This window comes from Lonchura striata, chromosome Z, assembly GCF_046129695.1.
Source record: "Lonchura striata isolate bLonStr1 chromosome Z, bLonStr1.mat, whole genome shotgun sequence".
In the NCBI taxonomy this organism is placed as follows: Eukaryota; Metazoa; Chordata; class Aves; order Passeriformes; family Estrildidae; genus Lonchura; species Lonchura striata.
The window spans coordinates 5,491,933-5,509,379 of NC_134642.1; the positions used below are offsets into that span (position 1 = coordinate 5,491,933).

Consider the following 17,447-nt stretch of genomic DNA (forward strand, 5'->3'; position numbering starts at 1 on the left):
GAAGTGTTAAAAGAGGCAAAACTACACTCTCTGACAGTACACTGAAGTAAAGAGAGGCTGGGGAAAGATCAGCAGGCACACAGAAAGCTCATCCACTACTTTTACCTTTCCAGATGAGGGACTTCTGTGACATCTCCTTTGAAGAGTGTTTCGTTTGCATCCCTTAAGCCATTGGCAATGCCTTCACCACATCCCTTCACCTCCCTGTCAGGCACATCTGTCTGCCCCACGGCTGATGTCCTATCTAAAAACTGTCCACCCTCCTTCATGCGCTGCTGGATCATGGGAGTGAGTGGTATCTCAAAGCTGAAGTAGCTATCAGGCTCCGAGTACAATGTGTCCAGAGATTCCGCACTGTAGTACAAAGATGCATTGTCTAGGATGTTTTCAAACTGTGAGCTGTACAGATCAGTGGAGATGTCAGAGTGCCTCTGCCCAAGGAAATCTTCGTATCCTCCTGTGGCGGCTTCCCCCTCCTCAACCATCCTGAAAATTAACCAGAAACAGCTCATTTCAGTTTTGGGGCAAGGTTCAGACTTTGGGCAATCCTTCTCACCTTCCACTTTTCTGAGCAGAAAGGTTAATGCAGTTAATGTTTTTTCCTTGCACTACCTCTCTTTATGCCAGCATCATTTCCCTCTCCAGGGACATAGAAAGAAACAATTTTCTGGGTAAAAGAAGAGGGCTGGGAGACATCCTAATATTATCTAACAGATCAGCTGCTTACATGCAAAAGAGAAAAGCACAGTGTGCAAGATCTGTCCTAGCACCAGTGCCAAGTCAGAGGCTGCACATGCTGGAGATGTGTATCCAGATGGAGCCTCTGCCCCTGAAGGATAATTAGCCATCTCTGCAGTCCTAGGACTGGGGTCTTCAGCAAAAAGCTGAAGGAGATCACTCCAAAATGCAAAGGGAAGCATGTGCAATTAAAAATATAGAGCCTGGGGAAACAGATTTGAAGGGAGAAGACTCAGCCTGCTGCTGATGCAAGGAAAGATATACCATTCCCCTGAAGAGTTTTCTTCTCTGCTGCACCAAATACTGTGGGGCTCCTCAACATGCCAGAGGGTAGCCAGCCCAAGTAATCCCATGCACTAGCCAAAGCAAAACTCCACAGATACAGAGGTGCAGAGGCAGGAAAGCCTCCCTTGCAGAGATGTTGTCTCAGCAGCACACACCTCTCCAGGTCAAAGTGGGCATGATTTGCTCAGAGCGCACCAGTGGAACCCTTTGTTTTGTAAGAGATATGCATCAGGAAAGAAAAGCAAGCAAATCAGGATGCAAAGCAGCACACCATTCTTGCAATATGTAATACTAAAATGATATAAAGATAGATAGATAGATAGATAGATAGATAGATAGATAGATAACACAGAAAGCACATACTGTATTTATCCTATGATCTACATAGCCTTAATGTCTTTATTATCCAACTATTCAGAGGTTGTCACATTTTTTGCACAAACTCTGAATGAAACCAGAAAATCTGCTCAGGTGCGTATGGCCAGGCCTGCATGCCAACTGTATTTAATTACACAGTGTCCTGTGTAATTTTCTCCTGGGAGAAAGCCTCCAAAAAGGGCCCTCCCCAGAAAGCAAACCCACATGGCCTGCCCCTCAATCAATTCAGGAAGAATTTCCTCTGAGAGAGGTGGAAAAAAACCTGTTTATTTAACAGGCAAAGCATTCCCCAGCACACAAAATGAACAACACCAGGGGACAAAACTCATCTGTCACTCTGAAGAGCTGACAGATTCAGAAAGTCTCTGCAGTGCGTGGTCACCCTGTTATCAGTCCCACCAGCCCTGGGGAAGGCTGCTGCCCACGGAAGGCCCTGGTGGGCCACAGAGTGCGAGCTCTCGGTGTTTCCCCGGGCACAGTCCAGAGCAGGGTCCAATGGATCCAAGAAAAGGGAAAGAAAACCAGTCCAGGGAAACTTGGGCTGCCTCAGCTCGCTGAACGAGCTAAACAGCAAAGGAGCGCGCTGTTCTGCCCTGTCTGTGCCCAGAGAGCACAGTGGAGTTCTGTGTCCAGCAGAGTGTGGAGAAGTGAGTGCAGGCTGGAAACAAACTCTGTGCTTCTTCTTCTCCCCACCTTCGCTCTCAGAGCCTGTCTTGAAGGCACAGAATAGAATATCCAGCATAAACAGATCATACACCTGGGGATATGAGCATCATAACATCACCCTAGGACACATGGCATGTCCAGATCCCAATTACACCTCCTAGAAATGCTTCATCACATGGACATCATCGTGCAAACAGCAAGACTTCTGATCTTTACATTTCAAAACCTGAGATGGACTGCAAACTTCAGTAGGATGATGTGAAGTGGCTTCAGTACCAACTTCAGGCATTAGCCAGTCAGCAGCTATGTATACCAGTACTGTAAACACCACACCACAGGCAGCAGACAAGTATTTGCTGCTTCTTATTAGCTCCTAAACAGGTAAGTACAAGCAACACGTCTAGACAAGAGAACCCCGGCCTCACCCCTGCTACCCTCTTAGCACCAGCTCACCTGTCCTGGCCTCTTGAAAGCACAGCCATCTCCTCCTCACCACAGTTCTTCCTGTCCTTCATAGAAACTTCATCCTTCCTACTTTCTTCAAGCAGTGGTAGAGGAGTGGCTCCAGAGGCAGCAGGTTCCAGCCTTGGGTCTTCACAGACCTCACTCCAGGCACTGTCTGGCAAGGAAGGCAAGCCTGGGGAGACCATTGGTGACACAGGGTGGCTGGATTTTTTGGGGAATGCCTTCCTCTCCACAGACACAGAGTCCAGCAGTGAATGCTTCTTTCTTTGCTGCTCCTCAGTTTTTTGCAGCCATAAGATCTCCACACCTTGAAATTCTACATGTTTACTCACAGCTGCCTCTTTAGCAAGCCTTCTCTCAGTACCTGTTTGCATTTTGCCTTGACTGTACTCTGAAAACTCCTCAAAACATGTCCCCCTCTCCACTCTGCTGACTGCTTCCAGGTTTGTCACAGATGGCTTGTGACAGCTTGGTTCCTGAGCTGTGTGGACCTCCTCTGCTTTATTACTTATGGCTTGTGAGGATTCAGATTGCTTTTCTCCAGTCCGTACTGAAGCCAGATCTTTCTCTATGATCAAATGCTTTTTTTCCTCAGCTGTTCGTTCAGATGGAAGAAGCATGTCTGAGAGTTTTTCTTGGCCTGCTGGAACTGGTTCTCTGGCTGCCTGCACATTTTGGCTGCCAGTAACACTCTTTTTTTCCATTTGAGTCTCTGAATCCAGAGAAGTATTTGCTCTTTCTTGCACCTTTGTTGCTTCTAACCGTCGAGAGATTTTCATACTCTCTGGCAGATTACTCGTGGGTTGCAAACCTTCTTCTGGGGTGTGAAGCTGCACTGCCCCTGCATCAGGCCTCGAATGATCAGCAGGAGCTGTGCACTGAGGAACAGGCCTGGTATGGTGGTGACTGTCCTGTCTTTCTGGACTGCGTGTCACAGGCTCGGCCGGGCACGTCAGTGGATACGATGGTGCTTGTCTGCTCGACTCTGCGGTGCCGTACTCTGGAAATTCATTGATGATGGTATGAGGAGGCAAACTGCTGCTTCCACGGCCACTACCTGCAAAATAAAAGGAGAGAGACCCTGGATTTATCTACCACAGGCACAAAGCAAAAAGTCTGATCTCTCTCCTGCTCTTAACAGAGTAACAATGCTCTCTCCAGCAGGCAAAATACTTCAGTTTTACTCGCTTCTGCTTTCACACTGCAGTTATCCAAAGCTGGTCCTTTTACACGGGAGTTTTTGGGCGGCCCTACTTTGGGAGTCTGCACTAGAGGAAGGAATGCCAGAAATGTCTGCTGCACTTCAGAAAAGGTCCAATGGCACGGGAACAGTCTGAGGCCTCAGGCCAGGCCACAGGCCTAAGAAAGCAGAGATTCAGATGTCTGACATCCACAGCATGCACCACCCCCGATGGTTTTACTTTAAAAAACCACTACACATGATGGTTTTACGTTTACAGGTAATTTCCACTTGTAAAGGTGAAACACCGGGAAGATAATCAGCCACACCCCTTATGTTCTACAGCCTTGACGAAACTAATTAGCTAAATTACAAAATAATTAATGAGCAATTCAACTTTCTGCCAGCACTACCCTCTTCCTTTAACAACTCAGGTAGCTGGAGGTCACGTTGCAGTGATGGATGCATACCAAGAAATTCACATTTTCTACGGCAGCAAATAGCTGCAGCAGAAAAACCTTGCTAACCCTCCCTTCGTTGTGCTTTTCCAACTGATGTAAACAAAGCAGGAGTAAAAATGGGTGGCCCCATTTTCCAAGCGTCAAGCACCCAGTGGCTCCCATTGTTTCGAGGTAACAGAGAACCAGCTGTCCGAAGGGACCTCAGGCATCACATAATGACAGATAATTGGCCACCTCATATCACAGCCCAAGGAGGAATTGAGCTTTTGGGGGGAAAAAAACCCAAAACAACAATTAAAAAGCCAATCATCAACAACGGCATTTGTCCACTCCTTTAGGAATAAAATTCAAACAAACAAACAAACAAAGAAACAAAAAACAACCTAAGTGCTTCTTGGAGTATAAGAGTATAAAAGGCTTGGAGAATAAAAGTGTTTCAAATCAAACTGCAGGGTAGCCAGACCTAAACACCTACTTTGAAAAGCATCAGGGTTGACAGTTCTGAAACCAGACACCGACGTGAATTTGAATGGTTTGGTCCCAAGGTGCATCTCTAGGTGCTGCATTGTAAACTGATCCCCATCTCTGCTCCAAGCAGACCAGCCACGGTCTCTTTCTGAGCAGAAGCCATGTAGCTGTGGTTAATGATAGACTGAGTTCAAAGTGAAAGAGAGGATAATCTAACACAGGTTCACAACTGCATTAATATGGCTACCTATATGCCAGTGGCTTGTTAAGGTAAGCAGAAGCTCACACCTGCCAGTATATCCCAGTATATCTAGCCACAGGGAAAATACCACACATTGGGCGTGGTGCAGGATCAAAGTGACATTCTTGGACCCTGCCAAGACTCAGAATCTTCCCCAGTGGGTTCTCCAAACGTCTCCATGCCATTGACTTAATCACTATATAATAAAAACTCAGCTTCATCTAGACAATTTGGTTGCTGTTCAGGACAGTGACTGGACAAAGCAGGGACCTTTTCTCTGCTGCAAAGTCCCAGGGAAATATAAGGAGCAAGGGTGCCCTGTCCACAATTGCATCACCAGCCCATCTTCATGGCAAGGTTTCCAAAACACAGGTGTGGGTGCACCCACAGTGCTTTTCCTAAGTGTCTGAAGCAGCAAACAGTCCCTTTGCACACAACTCCGCCACACAGCACTTACGTGCACCTCAAGCCCATAGTTTTCACAGCGAAGGCACTAGGCTGCCACTGTGGGACACTTCTACCAGGACAGACTCACATATGAAACTGATGCTCTGTGGTTACAATGTCCCTACACCTGCACCAGAGCAACCCCAGGCAACCAACCCCAAGCTGCTTTCCCAACCCACAGTCCTTCTCTAAAGCTTTAGTGCTCACTGCTCTGTCAGCACAGTCTAGAGGAGGGATTTCTTAGGAGAGGACTAATAGGGAACATGTCACTATAGATGCTAACATAAACCGTTCCTGGTGGACACATCCACCCACAGCAATGCTCAGTGTGTGCCCTCAGCACTGTGGGACAGCACTTGGTCAGGCCACTCTCTGGCTGCGCTGCATGAAGAAAGGGAATACACAGTGCCCCAAGAGCTGGGACCCCCCATGCCTCACTCCAACCCACACATCCCGCCTTGTTGGAAGGAAGCCTGGAGCCTCAGCCCTGGCCTCCTGTGGGGCTGGGAGGCAGCCAACATGCTCCGCAGGCCAAGCCCTAACAAGGCACCGCACACAGATCCTGCCAAGGGGCCAGGCTCGTCTCTGCTAATTGCTATCTTAGCTTCTGAACCAACACGAGGGAAACAGAGGGGGCCTTATTTCTTGTGGTGAATGCTAAACGCTCTGCTGCGTGTCCCTATCTGCCACCGACAGCCACTGCTGATGGTGGAAAGAAATCTTGAGCAAGTTTCTCATTTACTTCTCCTCCTGAACTTCATAGTCTGGCAAGCCCATCAGACTCCAGAAGAGATACAGATACAGAGCACATACCTGCACATGCAGGCACAGAGAGGTGTCCAGAGAGAGGGAGAGTGCTTACATGTATTCCCCTCTGCCACACCTGCAAGCTGTGCACCATCTGGGCAAGAGAGTAGCGCTATCACAGAAATTTAAGGACTTTTCTGAAGTGAGATGTCAGCAGCTCTCCTCTGGATGGACTACTGCTGCTGCTGCCGCTGCTGTATGCAAGCACAAGTCAGCGGGATTCTTGCCTTCATGCAGGAATATTGCCTAATCCTTTGTCTGACTGAAAAAAAAACCCTTCCTATATGACATCAAAGCAGTGTTTAGTTGCCATTACATAAGGTTCCACCATGCACATTACTGCCAAAGTCTCTGTTTTGTTCAGTAAACCACAACCAATCCACCACTTTCTCCCAAAATTCCAAAGTTTTTCCCTTTCCTCAGAGACCTATTTCAAGTACAAGAGCTAAGGGGAGCTTGAGCTCTTTAAGGGAAACTCCTCCCTTATTCCCATCCACCACCACAGCATCATGTCTTGCTGCAGCTACTGGCATATCCTGTCCAACCCCATCCCCCAATATGACTGCATTACAAACAAGGATAGAAAGACAACAACAAAAATTTAAGGACTGCACTGAAGATGCGCAGGGAAAAAAATACCCATCACCAAACAAACAAAGAAAGGACACACACTTGAAGGTAACACAAATTTCTACTTTGCATTGAAGGTGGTTTCTTTCAACAAATGAAAAAAAAAAAAAAAAAAAAAAAGAAAGAAAGAAATGGACAGGGAAAAAGCTAAAATAGAACGGGGGTGAGTGACTAGAAAACTGAGACCGGGCAAATATAACCTAACAGCATTTGGCAGCCTTTCTGATGACTAGACGTTAAAAGAATTAATGACTTAAATCAGACATAGATATGATATTTCATAGGTAAATAGCCATTCCATGTCAAGCAACCTTGTCTACAGCATAATAAAAGGAAATTCTAGGAAGCAAAACACAAGTTAAAAGCATAGACAGACATTTTGTTTACAGGTACATTTTAAAAAAGAATGGTGTGGTGTCTCTCTCTATACAGTATATATATATATATATATATTATATAGCTCGAGAAATTAGATATATTTGCTTGAACAGTCTCCTTACTCACAGAGGTTACTGTAGCTCCAGCAGTTACCCATTGGTCAAAGAAATAAAATGCAAAGATCATCAGTTTATCTATAGCGATACCAGCTAATTCAATTGCTGCTGTTCTAGTCAACTGGAATCAAAATAGTTTCAAATTTCCTGGCAGCTGCTGCCCTGCACTGCACACAATGATGTAAATGGATGCTTTCTGAGTATTATGAAACTGATGGGGGAACTGCAGTCTCATTCAGTCTATCGCAGGAGCTAAGGAGTCCACCTTGGCAGCTTGCAGGGGGAAAAAAAAAATTTCCTCCAGCAAGGCTGCCTGACGGCATGCCAGGGATACGTCTGTGCTTAGCTGCCGTTTTTGTAACTGCGTCCGTAAGGGGAGAATCAGGCAGAATGGCGATGCTGAGAGTCATGTGCTGGTTTCGGAATGCAGGATGCTTTATGGCATTTCAGCATTAGTGAGCTGGGAGCCTTCACTAAGCAGCCCAGTCATCCTGCATTTTATGTCTCTGCAGCTCCTTGCGCCGATCACAAGTAGCACGTGGGTGAGCTTGCATGCAGCATCGCATCAGTTATGCTTTCCTGGTATGCTTGCCACCATTTGTACAAGGCAAAATAAGGCAAGTAAAAAACAATGTATGCATTAAGACGAGATGAATCTCTAGGCGACAGAGTTTAATGAACAAATCACAGGATATATGGTATTGTATCACTACTGCAGCCTGCCAAAGAGGAGGGTTACACACATCTCCTTGTCCTGCACTGCATCATGTTACAACTTCTACAGTCACTAAAACTATTCCAACTGATAAAGCAGCCTGCTCCTGCTGAGATAGAGCAGCCGTCCCCTATAAAAGGGGAGGGATGCTGCACAGCCTCTGGCAGCCTTGTGCAGCAGCCCTTTTTCCAAATGATGTCATTCTCCATGCTGCGATAGGTCCCGCCTGGCCAGCGTAGCCAAAGCCAGGGGATTAACATAATGCAAACACGGGGCTTTTGTAACTGGACTGCAAACATCCACACCGGACTGGGCACAGGATTTTCTGCAGTTTGCAGGCTCTCCAGGCTTTTGGGCAGTTTGCTAGCTCCAAAAAGGAGAAGTGGAGCCAGGTCTTCATCCCGATCGAAAGTTACAGCAGCATTATGTAAAAACAAGTTGGTGGAAATGGGGAAGCTGAGTAAAAGTGAGAGGCAAACAGAGGGAAGAGGTTCGAGAGAGTTGCTTAGAAATAAATCCTGGTGAAATATGTCTGTGCCTTAACAAACATGCAGGAAAGGTAGAGGGGAATACAGGTATGGAAGAGCCCTTGCAGGAAAACTGACTGTCTTGGCTGAGATCCCTCACCCCAAAAAGAGACAACCTGAGGGACTCCCTGCTGTGGTCACTGGGAGGTTTGGCACAGCATACATAGGCTGTGTACTCTTTGCAATTCATGCCTGAACAGCCCAGTGGTGTGATAGCCAGTGGCTAAGGGTTACCCAGAAATGCAACAAATTGTTCAGGGAAGAAAGTAACCTCCTGCACACAGGCAGGGGCAGTGTGTTGCTAAGGAAATTGTACACCCACAGCTTCCTGCACAATGGAAGAGATTCACAAAAAGATACTGCCCACCACTGTTCTTGTGTAGTTCCCTAAATTCTGGGGGTTTTGGGCTACCAGAGACAGTGCTAGATGAAATTTCCATTTGGCATAGGACAACCATGCCCATGCTAGGTGAATCTGTGATGAATCTCTCTGCTAGCCAGTGCTGGAGTCTGGTAGGATATGATGATGATAAGTTGTCATTGGTTTGGAAAAGAGTGAGAAAAGCTACTAGGATAAGAACATAAATCCTGTGCATTTAGAAAACAATGACCATTTAGAAAGCATGTAAAATACATGGGTCACTTTGTGCCTCTTTGCGAATTTGTGTGGATTTTTTTTTTATAACTGCAGAAGTTCTAGCCCTATTCCTGATGGAAAGCTTTATGCAAGCAATACTGTGACTTGGTTACATATTTTTCCCCACAGGTTTTAACTACTTCCCAGTGGTAAGCAAGGTTTGGGACCTTTTGCATAACCCCAACTGCACTGAATTAAAGAGCCTGTACCTTTCCCCTGGTTGCAAGAAGCATGGCACCTTGCTGCAGTCACTCACAGGCCTACAGCAAGCTCAAAAGAGGACAAAGTCCAAAACTAACATGCAGCACGTGCTGAGAGGATTTAGTGTGAGGGATTATCCACTACAAATTGCTGTATGGGCCACAGATGGTCAGTGAGATAGCTCAGTCCCAAGAGTCATTACTCTGGAAAGCAAAATGGTAGAGTGGAACAACAGCTGCTAGCATGAGCAGTAACAGGAGGGAATACAAAGGGAGTATCTGGACTCGTTATCTTGACATAAAAGTGCAAGTGGGTCTTATGATATTTAATGCCCTTTTCTTCTTTGAAGTCCCACACTCTAGAATTATATGGCTGTGAGAATCTCAAGTTTTGATTTAAGACTTATGTTTGGAGAAGTCTGAAACCCAAAATGTAAACAACAGATCCAAAAAGAATCTGAAATTCTCTATTTTTCTGCTGCTGTGATTTAGAAAGGAAGCAGCTAACAGATTTTCTAAGTGTAGATACACACAAGCAAGAATTACTTCAAAAGCTCTGTAGGAGCCTTCACCTCAAGAAAAAACTTCTGAAGCAGTGACAACTCACAGCTGCTTAGACACTTTCAGCATCTACGACTTTAGAGCCTCTCCAAATCCACTTATAATTAAAGTTATATATTTAAAATACTGTATTTTTCACTAATCTTCTCAAAGCCCTTGGAAAGCTGCTTTGTGCAAGCAACAACGGCTTTAAAGATCCATTATTTGTAAGTACACATCTCAGAAACTCGATGTCTGTAGATCCAGAGACCAGGCACACCTGCAGAAAAGGATTTCCTTTACTAAATTTCAGAGTTTGGGACCAATTAGCCAAGCTGACAATAGTCTTGCTAGGCAGTTCTTAAAGCATCCCTAGGAGATGGATCTCAAGTTATGTGCCCAGCTAAAACAAAAATAGGACATGGAGGGACATGTGCATCTCCCAGGCTCCAGGTGTTTGCTGCTAAAGGTGCTGTTGAACATTGCCTAGTAACTTTTCAGCAGGCTTTTACAGCCAATGAGACTCCCTTCCTCCGGAAGCTGGAGAGAGTTAAATAAACAACACAGGGATCTAAGGCAGAAGGTATTTGTTAAACCAGTGAACTGTGAACAGGAAAAATACATGCTGTACTCTGTGTTACACTCTGTGAGTCCAATACCAGGCCAGAACTGCACCTACCCACATAATTTTATTTAAAAGCCTTCTCCTTGTGCATATCAACAGCAAGTTAATATGCATCATTTCCTTCAGAAAGCTCCAGAAATTAAGCAAGGCTACAGCACAATGTAGGGTTTGTGTTGATGTGCTGCAGATCTCACCAGATGATGGGACTGAGGCTGAGGAGAGGACATGGTGATAGTTAAAAATGCATCTGTGTCCCACTGTACCTGCCTGTAACAAGCAAAGTCAGCTGGCTGAACCTCTCCTGTTGTGCCCATTGATCTGGCTGCCCCATTTTCTGTCTGCCTGTTGGAAGGGGATGACTTGACTGCCTCCAGGAAAGTGTTGCTGAGTCTTGTCAGCTTCAGCTGAATTCAGCCTGTGCCACATGTGCTCAGAGCATCTGATATGGCCAGACACTGATAGACTGCCAGCATCACCAGGTCCCCAAATATTTGTGTGCTCACATCAGCATGGCTCTCAGCTTTGGTCAACAGTGCACAGACAAGGAGACATTTACTGCCTTAACTCTAGCATTTCATAACTTCTGAGTGCTTAATTCTGCACCTTTAAAAAACAATAAACAAATAGTCCATGTTTTAATGATTATTTGTACTAAACTCTTGGCCTTCAAACAACTCTGTTGTTTAGAAAGTTGAGGATGTGGTAATCTCCTCCCTACAGCTGTAGGTTATGATAACTTGAACTATCCAGCTTTCAAGTGAAGGTCACAAGACATTCAATTTCCTCCTGTGGCGCAAGGGACTTAGCGTAATGCCTTGTGCCCCCTTCAGTTTTCCTCCTCCCTGGACTGGAAACCCAGACATCCATCACACCACACCTGACAGCTCTGGAGCATGCCTCAGCTTCTTCCAGCCCCAGGAAGCAGGACTCAGAAACTAAGGGAGATAGCAGAAATAAAGGGAGACAGCAAGGCAGTTCCACCTCTCCACCTCTACAGCCAAGGTGCAGAGCACAATGCTGTCCTTCTGCACGAGCATTTACCTTTCCATGTGCACAATTCTAATCTGACAGCACTATAAGAGCTTGCTGCTCTTCAGAGCATCCAAAACGACCTGCTTTACTCCATGCTGAAGTTAAAGAGGAGCACTCAGCATAGCCAGTGAACATGCTGGTACCAAAGAGATAATCATTTCCCATAGTGCACAAACTCAACTGGAAAAGTACCTTCTTAGACAGTACTTCTGGAGACTTAAATTTAAAAAGTTAACCTTCTTCTTGCATCATTGCCAATCAGCAATGCCAAACATTGGGGGTATTTATGAGAAAACTATTGATTACACACTATGATTTAAAAACTCTTGGAGGACTTTCTGGCGTGTATGTCAGAAAATGCAGTGGGACACTAGAAACAACAACAAGAAGCTCATTAAGTCAAGTATGGACAACAGGATGATAGAATTTTAATTATAGGGGAGAGGGGTACCACAGGTCTGAGCTTTCTCCTTGTGTGTGTTCCTGGTAAGCGCTGCAGAACATCTGATGTGCCAATCTTTCACTGTAATTAAGCAAAATTAATGTGAAAATCAGGCAGTCCTCCAACCCTCAGAAAATGCAGTTTTGCACCTTTTAAGCAGAGCTGCAGAGGAAGATACCAGATCAGGGAGCCCAGACTTTGAGAATTGCCTGGAGATGGAAAGAGCAAGAGATGAAAATATGACAAGGGGTGGTGGTCCCTCAAAATGGAAAACAACAGGGTTGGAGCCCTGGACAAGACTACAATCAGCAGTCTGGGCTATCATGAGAACAACGTAATGAGTGCCTGTGGTCTCAGGGCAGTTCTTGCAGTGAGGACCAGGAAGGTGCCACTTCCCTGCAATGCGAGGGGGATGCAGCAGAGCTGGACATGCATGCCTTGAAGGAACAGAGCAAACAAGCAAGGCAGAGTCTGTGTCAGTGATGCTTACTTACTGGGATAATTTTCTTAAAGGTGTTTAAATCAGAAGCACAAGAACCCTGAAAAGGCTTTACCTTTACAAAATAGCAGCCATTGTGTCCTTCCTTTGCTCTCAGAAAAAAGTTCTAGATATTCTAAAGCAAAAGCAGTAATTTCTTCAACTGTGGTTCAGAACAGGTATGTTGCATGGGTCAAAGTATGTGTTTGATTTTCTTTCACGTGTCTGGCATTGTTTGACCCCTGCAATGGTGATTCAGCACACATTGCCAGGAGAAAATAAGCCTTTTTTTAGAATTGTTCTTTTGGTATTATTTTAGGGGGGGGTTGTTACAGTTTTTGCTGGCTTGAGCTTGCTGAGCACACAGATGAGCCCAAGAACTAGCATGAGACAATTGGTGGCAGTGTGTGTCTGGGACCATCTCTTTTGGCAGAAGCAAGATGTTAAATGAGCTCAATTGCCTCATGACACCTCACTGAACACAAAACAGCAAGTGACAGGCTCTCCAGAAAGCTATTTGTTTCACCAGGAATTCAGAACCAAGCTTCTTCAAGCAGCTGTTGGGAAAGACTAGATTTGCATAGCAACACAGGCAGTATTTGTACAGGACCTTTTTGCGAAGGATGAGATTAAACCTCTGGTACACAGGAGGGATGAAAGCTTCAGAGAAAAGATGCATCAGAGAAAAGACTGTTTATTAATCTTAAGAAGCTATTTTCTTCCTAACAACGGTCTTGGACTTATTTTTTCATATAACAAGAATTTTGGGATATTTGGCCTTTATGTTTATTTAAGGAATTATTTTGTAGTATCCCCCACTTTTTTCCCCAAGGAAGCACTTTAAAGACTAAGTAATGTGGCTGTGGCTTTTTTTTTTCTTTTTGGTATTTAAGTGTATTAATGGCAAAGTCACAAAAATCAGTCCTGTAGCACAGCCAAGCCTGAAGAAAAGTCTGCTCAATAGAGATTACTGTTTCCACAGCAGTTTCCAGAGGAGGAATGTATGTTTCCACATACAACAAGCGACCTTTTATGTCAGTGAGTCTGAGAAGAGGCCTTGTCCAACCCAGCTAAATTCAGTTTCTAAAAAACATTTTCTTTTGCTGGAAGGCAGAAGGCTGGGGTTTTGCCAGGGAAGGTGGCCAGGCTGTGCAGGGCCACGTGGACAAGTGTGGTGCATCCTCCCCGCACCCCCAGTGCGAGGGGTCTGCAGGGAAATGTGTGGTCTTGAACCCTTCCACAACAGGAGGGTCCCAGGGGCTTGGACCTGCTTCTGCTCCGAGTAATGCATCCCCAGCAGGAGGATGGACAATGGACTAGAGAGGAGGGGACCCAGACAAGAGGCATCATGCATTAAAGACAAGAGCACATTAGGGCATCAGTGATCACAAACATTCCAGATAAAATCAGACTGAAGACACGGAAGGAAAATGTTTTATGTGCTTTATTATCATTTGAATATAGTTGATGAGACACCTCTTATAAAGCCATCTAACTTTTTATCCTCCCCTCTCATCTGAAAATGACCAGCAGCTTCAACCTGGAAGGTAAAAATCAGCACGGAGCTTATTAACAAAAGTTGCCATCCCCCAAGTGGGTAAACAGAAGTGTTTGCCACAGTCTCCCCCAATTATTGTTGTTTTTTTGTGAATTGGCTTGTCTAATTGCAAGTGTTTTAGCACTTAGTCAAGACGTGTATCCTCAGCAGCATCAGCAGGGCTACAGTAACATGGCTGTGGCCAAAAGGGAAAGGATGAACCAGAAGGCAGCAGTAATTAAGTTGTTCAGCAGCTTATGTGCTACATTCCGTTTCTGAGGCCAGCAATGGCACGGGTCACCTGCTTTAGAGTAGATAAATTAAAGTTCAGCCTAACTGCCCCCAGTGACAAGTTGTTTTCTTGATCAAGTTTAAACACCAACATTTCTCCTGACCCTGCCCCTGTCACTCATTTGCTTGAAATATTTCATACTTTGACCCCTAAAAAGCATGTCTTCTTTCTTTTAAAGGAAACTTCAGAAAGTAACATGTTTATTTGGATTTTTGGTGGTGTTTTCTCCCTTCCCTTCTAACACAGAGTAGAAAGACTTTCAAGCATAGCTGCTTCCCCCAAAAGCATATGTCATGACATATTTGGCATACATCAAATCAAAAAAACTATTATTTGGTGTACAAAAGCCCTGAGTTTGCACTACTGTCCCCTCAGCCACCCTGTCCTCATTCACCTCCAGTAAATAAGCAGTTAAAAGCTGAAGAAAAAACCAGAAGGGTTTGACCACCATTTATCCATGGTGGTCAAACAACTTGTAAGAGAAGGAGGAGGATGCATTTGTCTGTGACAGCATGAGGCCAGTCTGGGTAAGCACAATGTCACCCAGCTTTTGGGTACAATTCACAAATGTTGTATGTTAACCACTGTTAAATATTCACAAACCCTCCTGTGAGGGTCCCTTGAAATCACTCTCATTTTGCTAATTGTTAGCCCCTAATGGTAGTTTCTCATTAATAAAGGAACAGGAGAAGATCCGGAAACAAGGCAAGATGGAGATCCAGAAAAAGGCAAGAAGCACAGGAAAAATACCGAGAATCAGGCACATAAGTCAATATATCTGGCTTACTCTTTGCCACCCTTTGTTTTAGAGCTCAATACTTAGCTTGGAATACCCATCATATTTGGTAATTTGTTTTGGTAATAACAGTGGATTCACTTGGATTTATTAGACATTGCATACTTTATTTAATACCAATCTCTGGATTTGTACCAATGCCTGCTGACAGTGCTCTCACACTGTGTCTTTCCAAGCAAGAAATGAGGTCATAATGATTCATGTACTAAACTGATACACATTTTGTGGCAATTTGGAAGAGTTTTTAAAATTCTAAATGAGGTAATTTTGGCTTGGGTTTTTTGAGGGTCTTTTTCTCTTTTTGGAAATCTGGAATTTTTCCACTTTGCAATTAGGATTTCCCAAGTGGAGACCAAACTTTATAAAATCCAGGAAGAAACTCAATTCTTCTTCTTTGTTGTTTATTATTATCATTACTATTATTAATATTTTTTTCCTTACTGAAGTTGAGAAGCATACGGAGTTTGTTTCTGAAGAAAGTGTTGCCCTTTTCTGGCAAGAAGGGAGTCCTCTTTAATTAAGTGACATTCCAGAAAGTTTGCAATTAGAAAGGATCAAGGTACAAAGAGAACAGCCTGAGGAAATGCTTCTTCAAAGAGGGCCGGGCTTGTTGATAATTTTGACAAGGCAAGACGCATAGCTACAATAACTACATTTATTTTATTCTAGGCTTGGGCTCTTAAAAGGTAGAAAATGCCTTACATTTACAAGAAGACAACACGAACAAGACAGATCCTTAGGCATAACATTAGATATTGCACCTGGACTTCTGGAATCACTGACTACAGAGGGCAGAGAAGTTCAGGTACCGCCTCAAGTATCTGAATTAAAATCTTACCTACCCCTACCTGTAGAAAGACCACAGAGTGCATTTCTGGAGGGATCTCCAGGCAGAAATGGCCATGTTTCAGCATGTGCAATTGCAGAACTTGTGGCTGAACAACTCCACTGCAGGGAAGCGCAGGGATTCCCTCTACCAATGTGTCTCCAGCACATGAGTCCCTGCTGTCACATCATGGTGGCCCACATGAGCCAGAAAGAAAGGCAGAAGTATAAGAGAGGGAACCACTGTCATTTTCTGGGGCCAAACCAGCAGGATCCTATGGTCCAGTGCTTGTGAAGAGCAGCACAGCACAGTGAGTGAGCCCTTGTGGGGTAATTAAAGGAGCAACTTCTGCAAAACCTTCCCAAGTGGCTTAAGAAGATTTTTTTTTTTTTACACAAAATAGTAATAAATAGCACTTACCCATTCCTGAAGGCTTCTCTTCTTCCAAGCCAAATAAAAATTCATATTTGGCCTTGGCAACATTCTGGGCATGAGCTGATATGTCATTATCCCACACAAGTGCTTCTGCCTACAGTAAAAATAAACAAAGCTTATATACCTTTTAGTGAAAAAACAGCAGAAGGAATATGAACTCCCTTCAGGCAGCATTTTTAAAGTATTAATTTCATTCTGTCACCACCAAAATCACCCAGAGTAGACCTGGGCCAACTCAGGGAACTTCTTCAGAGCTCACCCCTCTGTCATTGAACCCAAGAATTTCAGTATTAAGAACAAAAACCTAACAGATGTGAGAGCACCCTACCACTTTACCCACTTTTTAGCCAGCTTACCCACTGAAAGGCCAGCAGCACTGGCCAGCTATCTCAATAATACTGATTAGGGTTAAAAATATCAAGGGAATAGTATCAGAAATAGCAAATTTGAGTATGTATGTCATAAAACTGGAACCCATGGGAAAACCATAAATGGGGCAGGCTGTCTCTTTGAAAAGATAGTGGGGTAGAGAAAGTGAGGAGCAAGGACTACAACAAGGATGATTAAAAAGGGGAAGAAGGATAAGGTATGCAAACATGTCCTTAAGACAGGAGTACTGTCTAAGGGTCCCTGTTGGGCAGCCCATGCATGACCACAACTGTCTAGGTCAGGACAAGAGCCAAACTTGGTTTTACAACCATACCACACAAGTCAAACCTGCTTGTCTGGCCAGGAGGCAGGGAGGGGACACAGGGTGGTGATCCCAGTAAGCAGGGGAACACCTGGAGGGGTGAATGGACAGACAGATTGAGCAACTGGTTCTACCCAGGCCTGGTGCCCCCAGCACCTTCCCACTGCTCATTTCTTGTAAGAAACACTTTGACAGAGTAAAGGTCCAGTTTCTCAGAAGAGAGAAAGGCTGCAGGACTAAGATCAAAATACTTTTCTGAACACGTAGGGACAAAACAAATCTCTAAGCTAAAGCACATGCCGGCTATAAACTGTAGTGCAAAAACTATCTAGAGTCAGCATAAAGTTTCTTCCCAGCTGGGCAAGACGGAGCCCGTAATTCTTCTGTTTGAAGTGACAGATAAAATAAATCACT

General features: G+C 44.6%; 1 protein-coding gene across 7 annotated transcripts in view; it reads right to left on the bottom strand.

The window, feature by feature from the left end:
* PSD3 (pleckstrin and Sec7 domain containing 3) overlaps nt 1–17,447 on the bottom strand; it is a 119,205-nt gene that overhangs the window by 87,209 nt on the left and 14,549 nt on the right. For 2 of the 7 annotated variants that reach the window (XM_021534826.3, XM_021534824.3), the window contains exons 2-4: nt 16,328–16,436; nt 2,521–3,589; nt 106–486 (exon numbers count right to left, since the gene is read on the bottom strand). In XM_021534826.3, the coding sequence (XP_021390501.2) occupies nt 106–486; nt 2,521–3,589; nt 16,328–16,436 (1,559 nt within the window). Of the gene's footprint in view, nt 1–105; nt 487–2,520; nt 3,590–7,270; nt 7,551–16,327; nt 16,437–17,447 lie in introns of those variants that run through there. The other 5 variants (XM_021534829.3, XM_021534828.2, XM_021534830.3 and 2 more) reach the window with 3 other exon arrangements.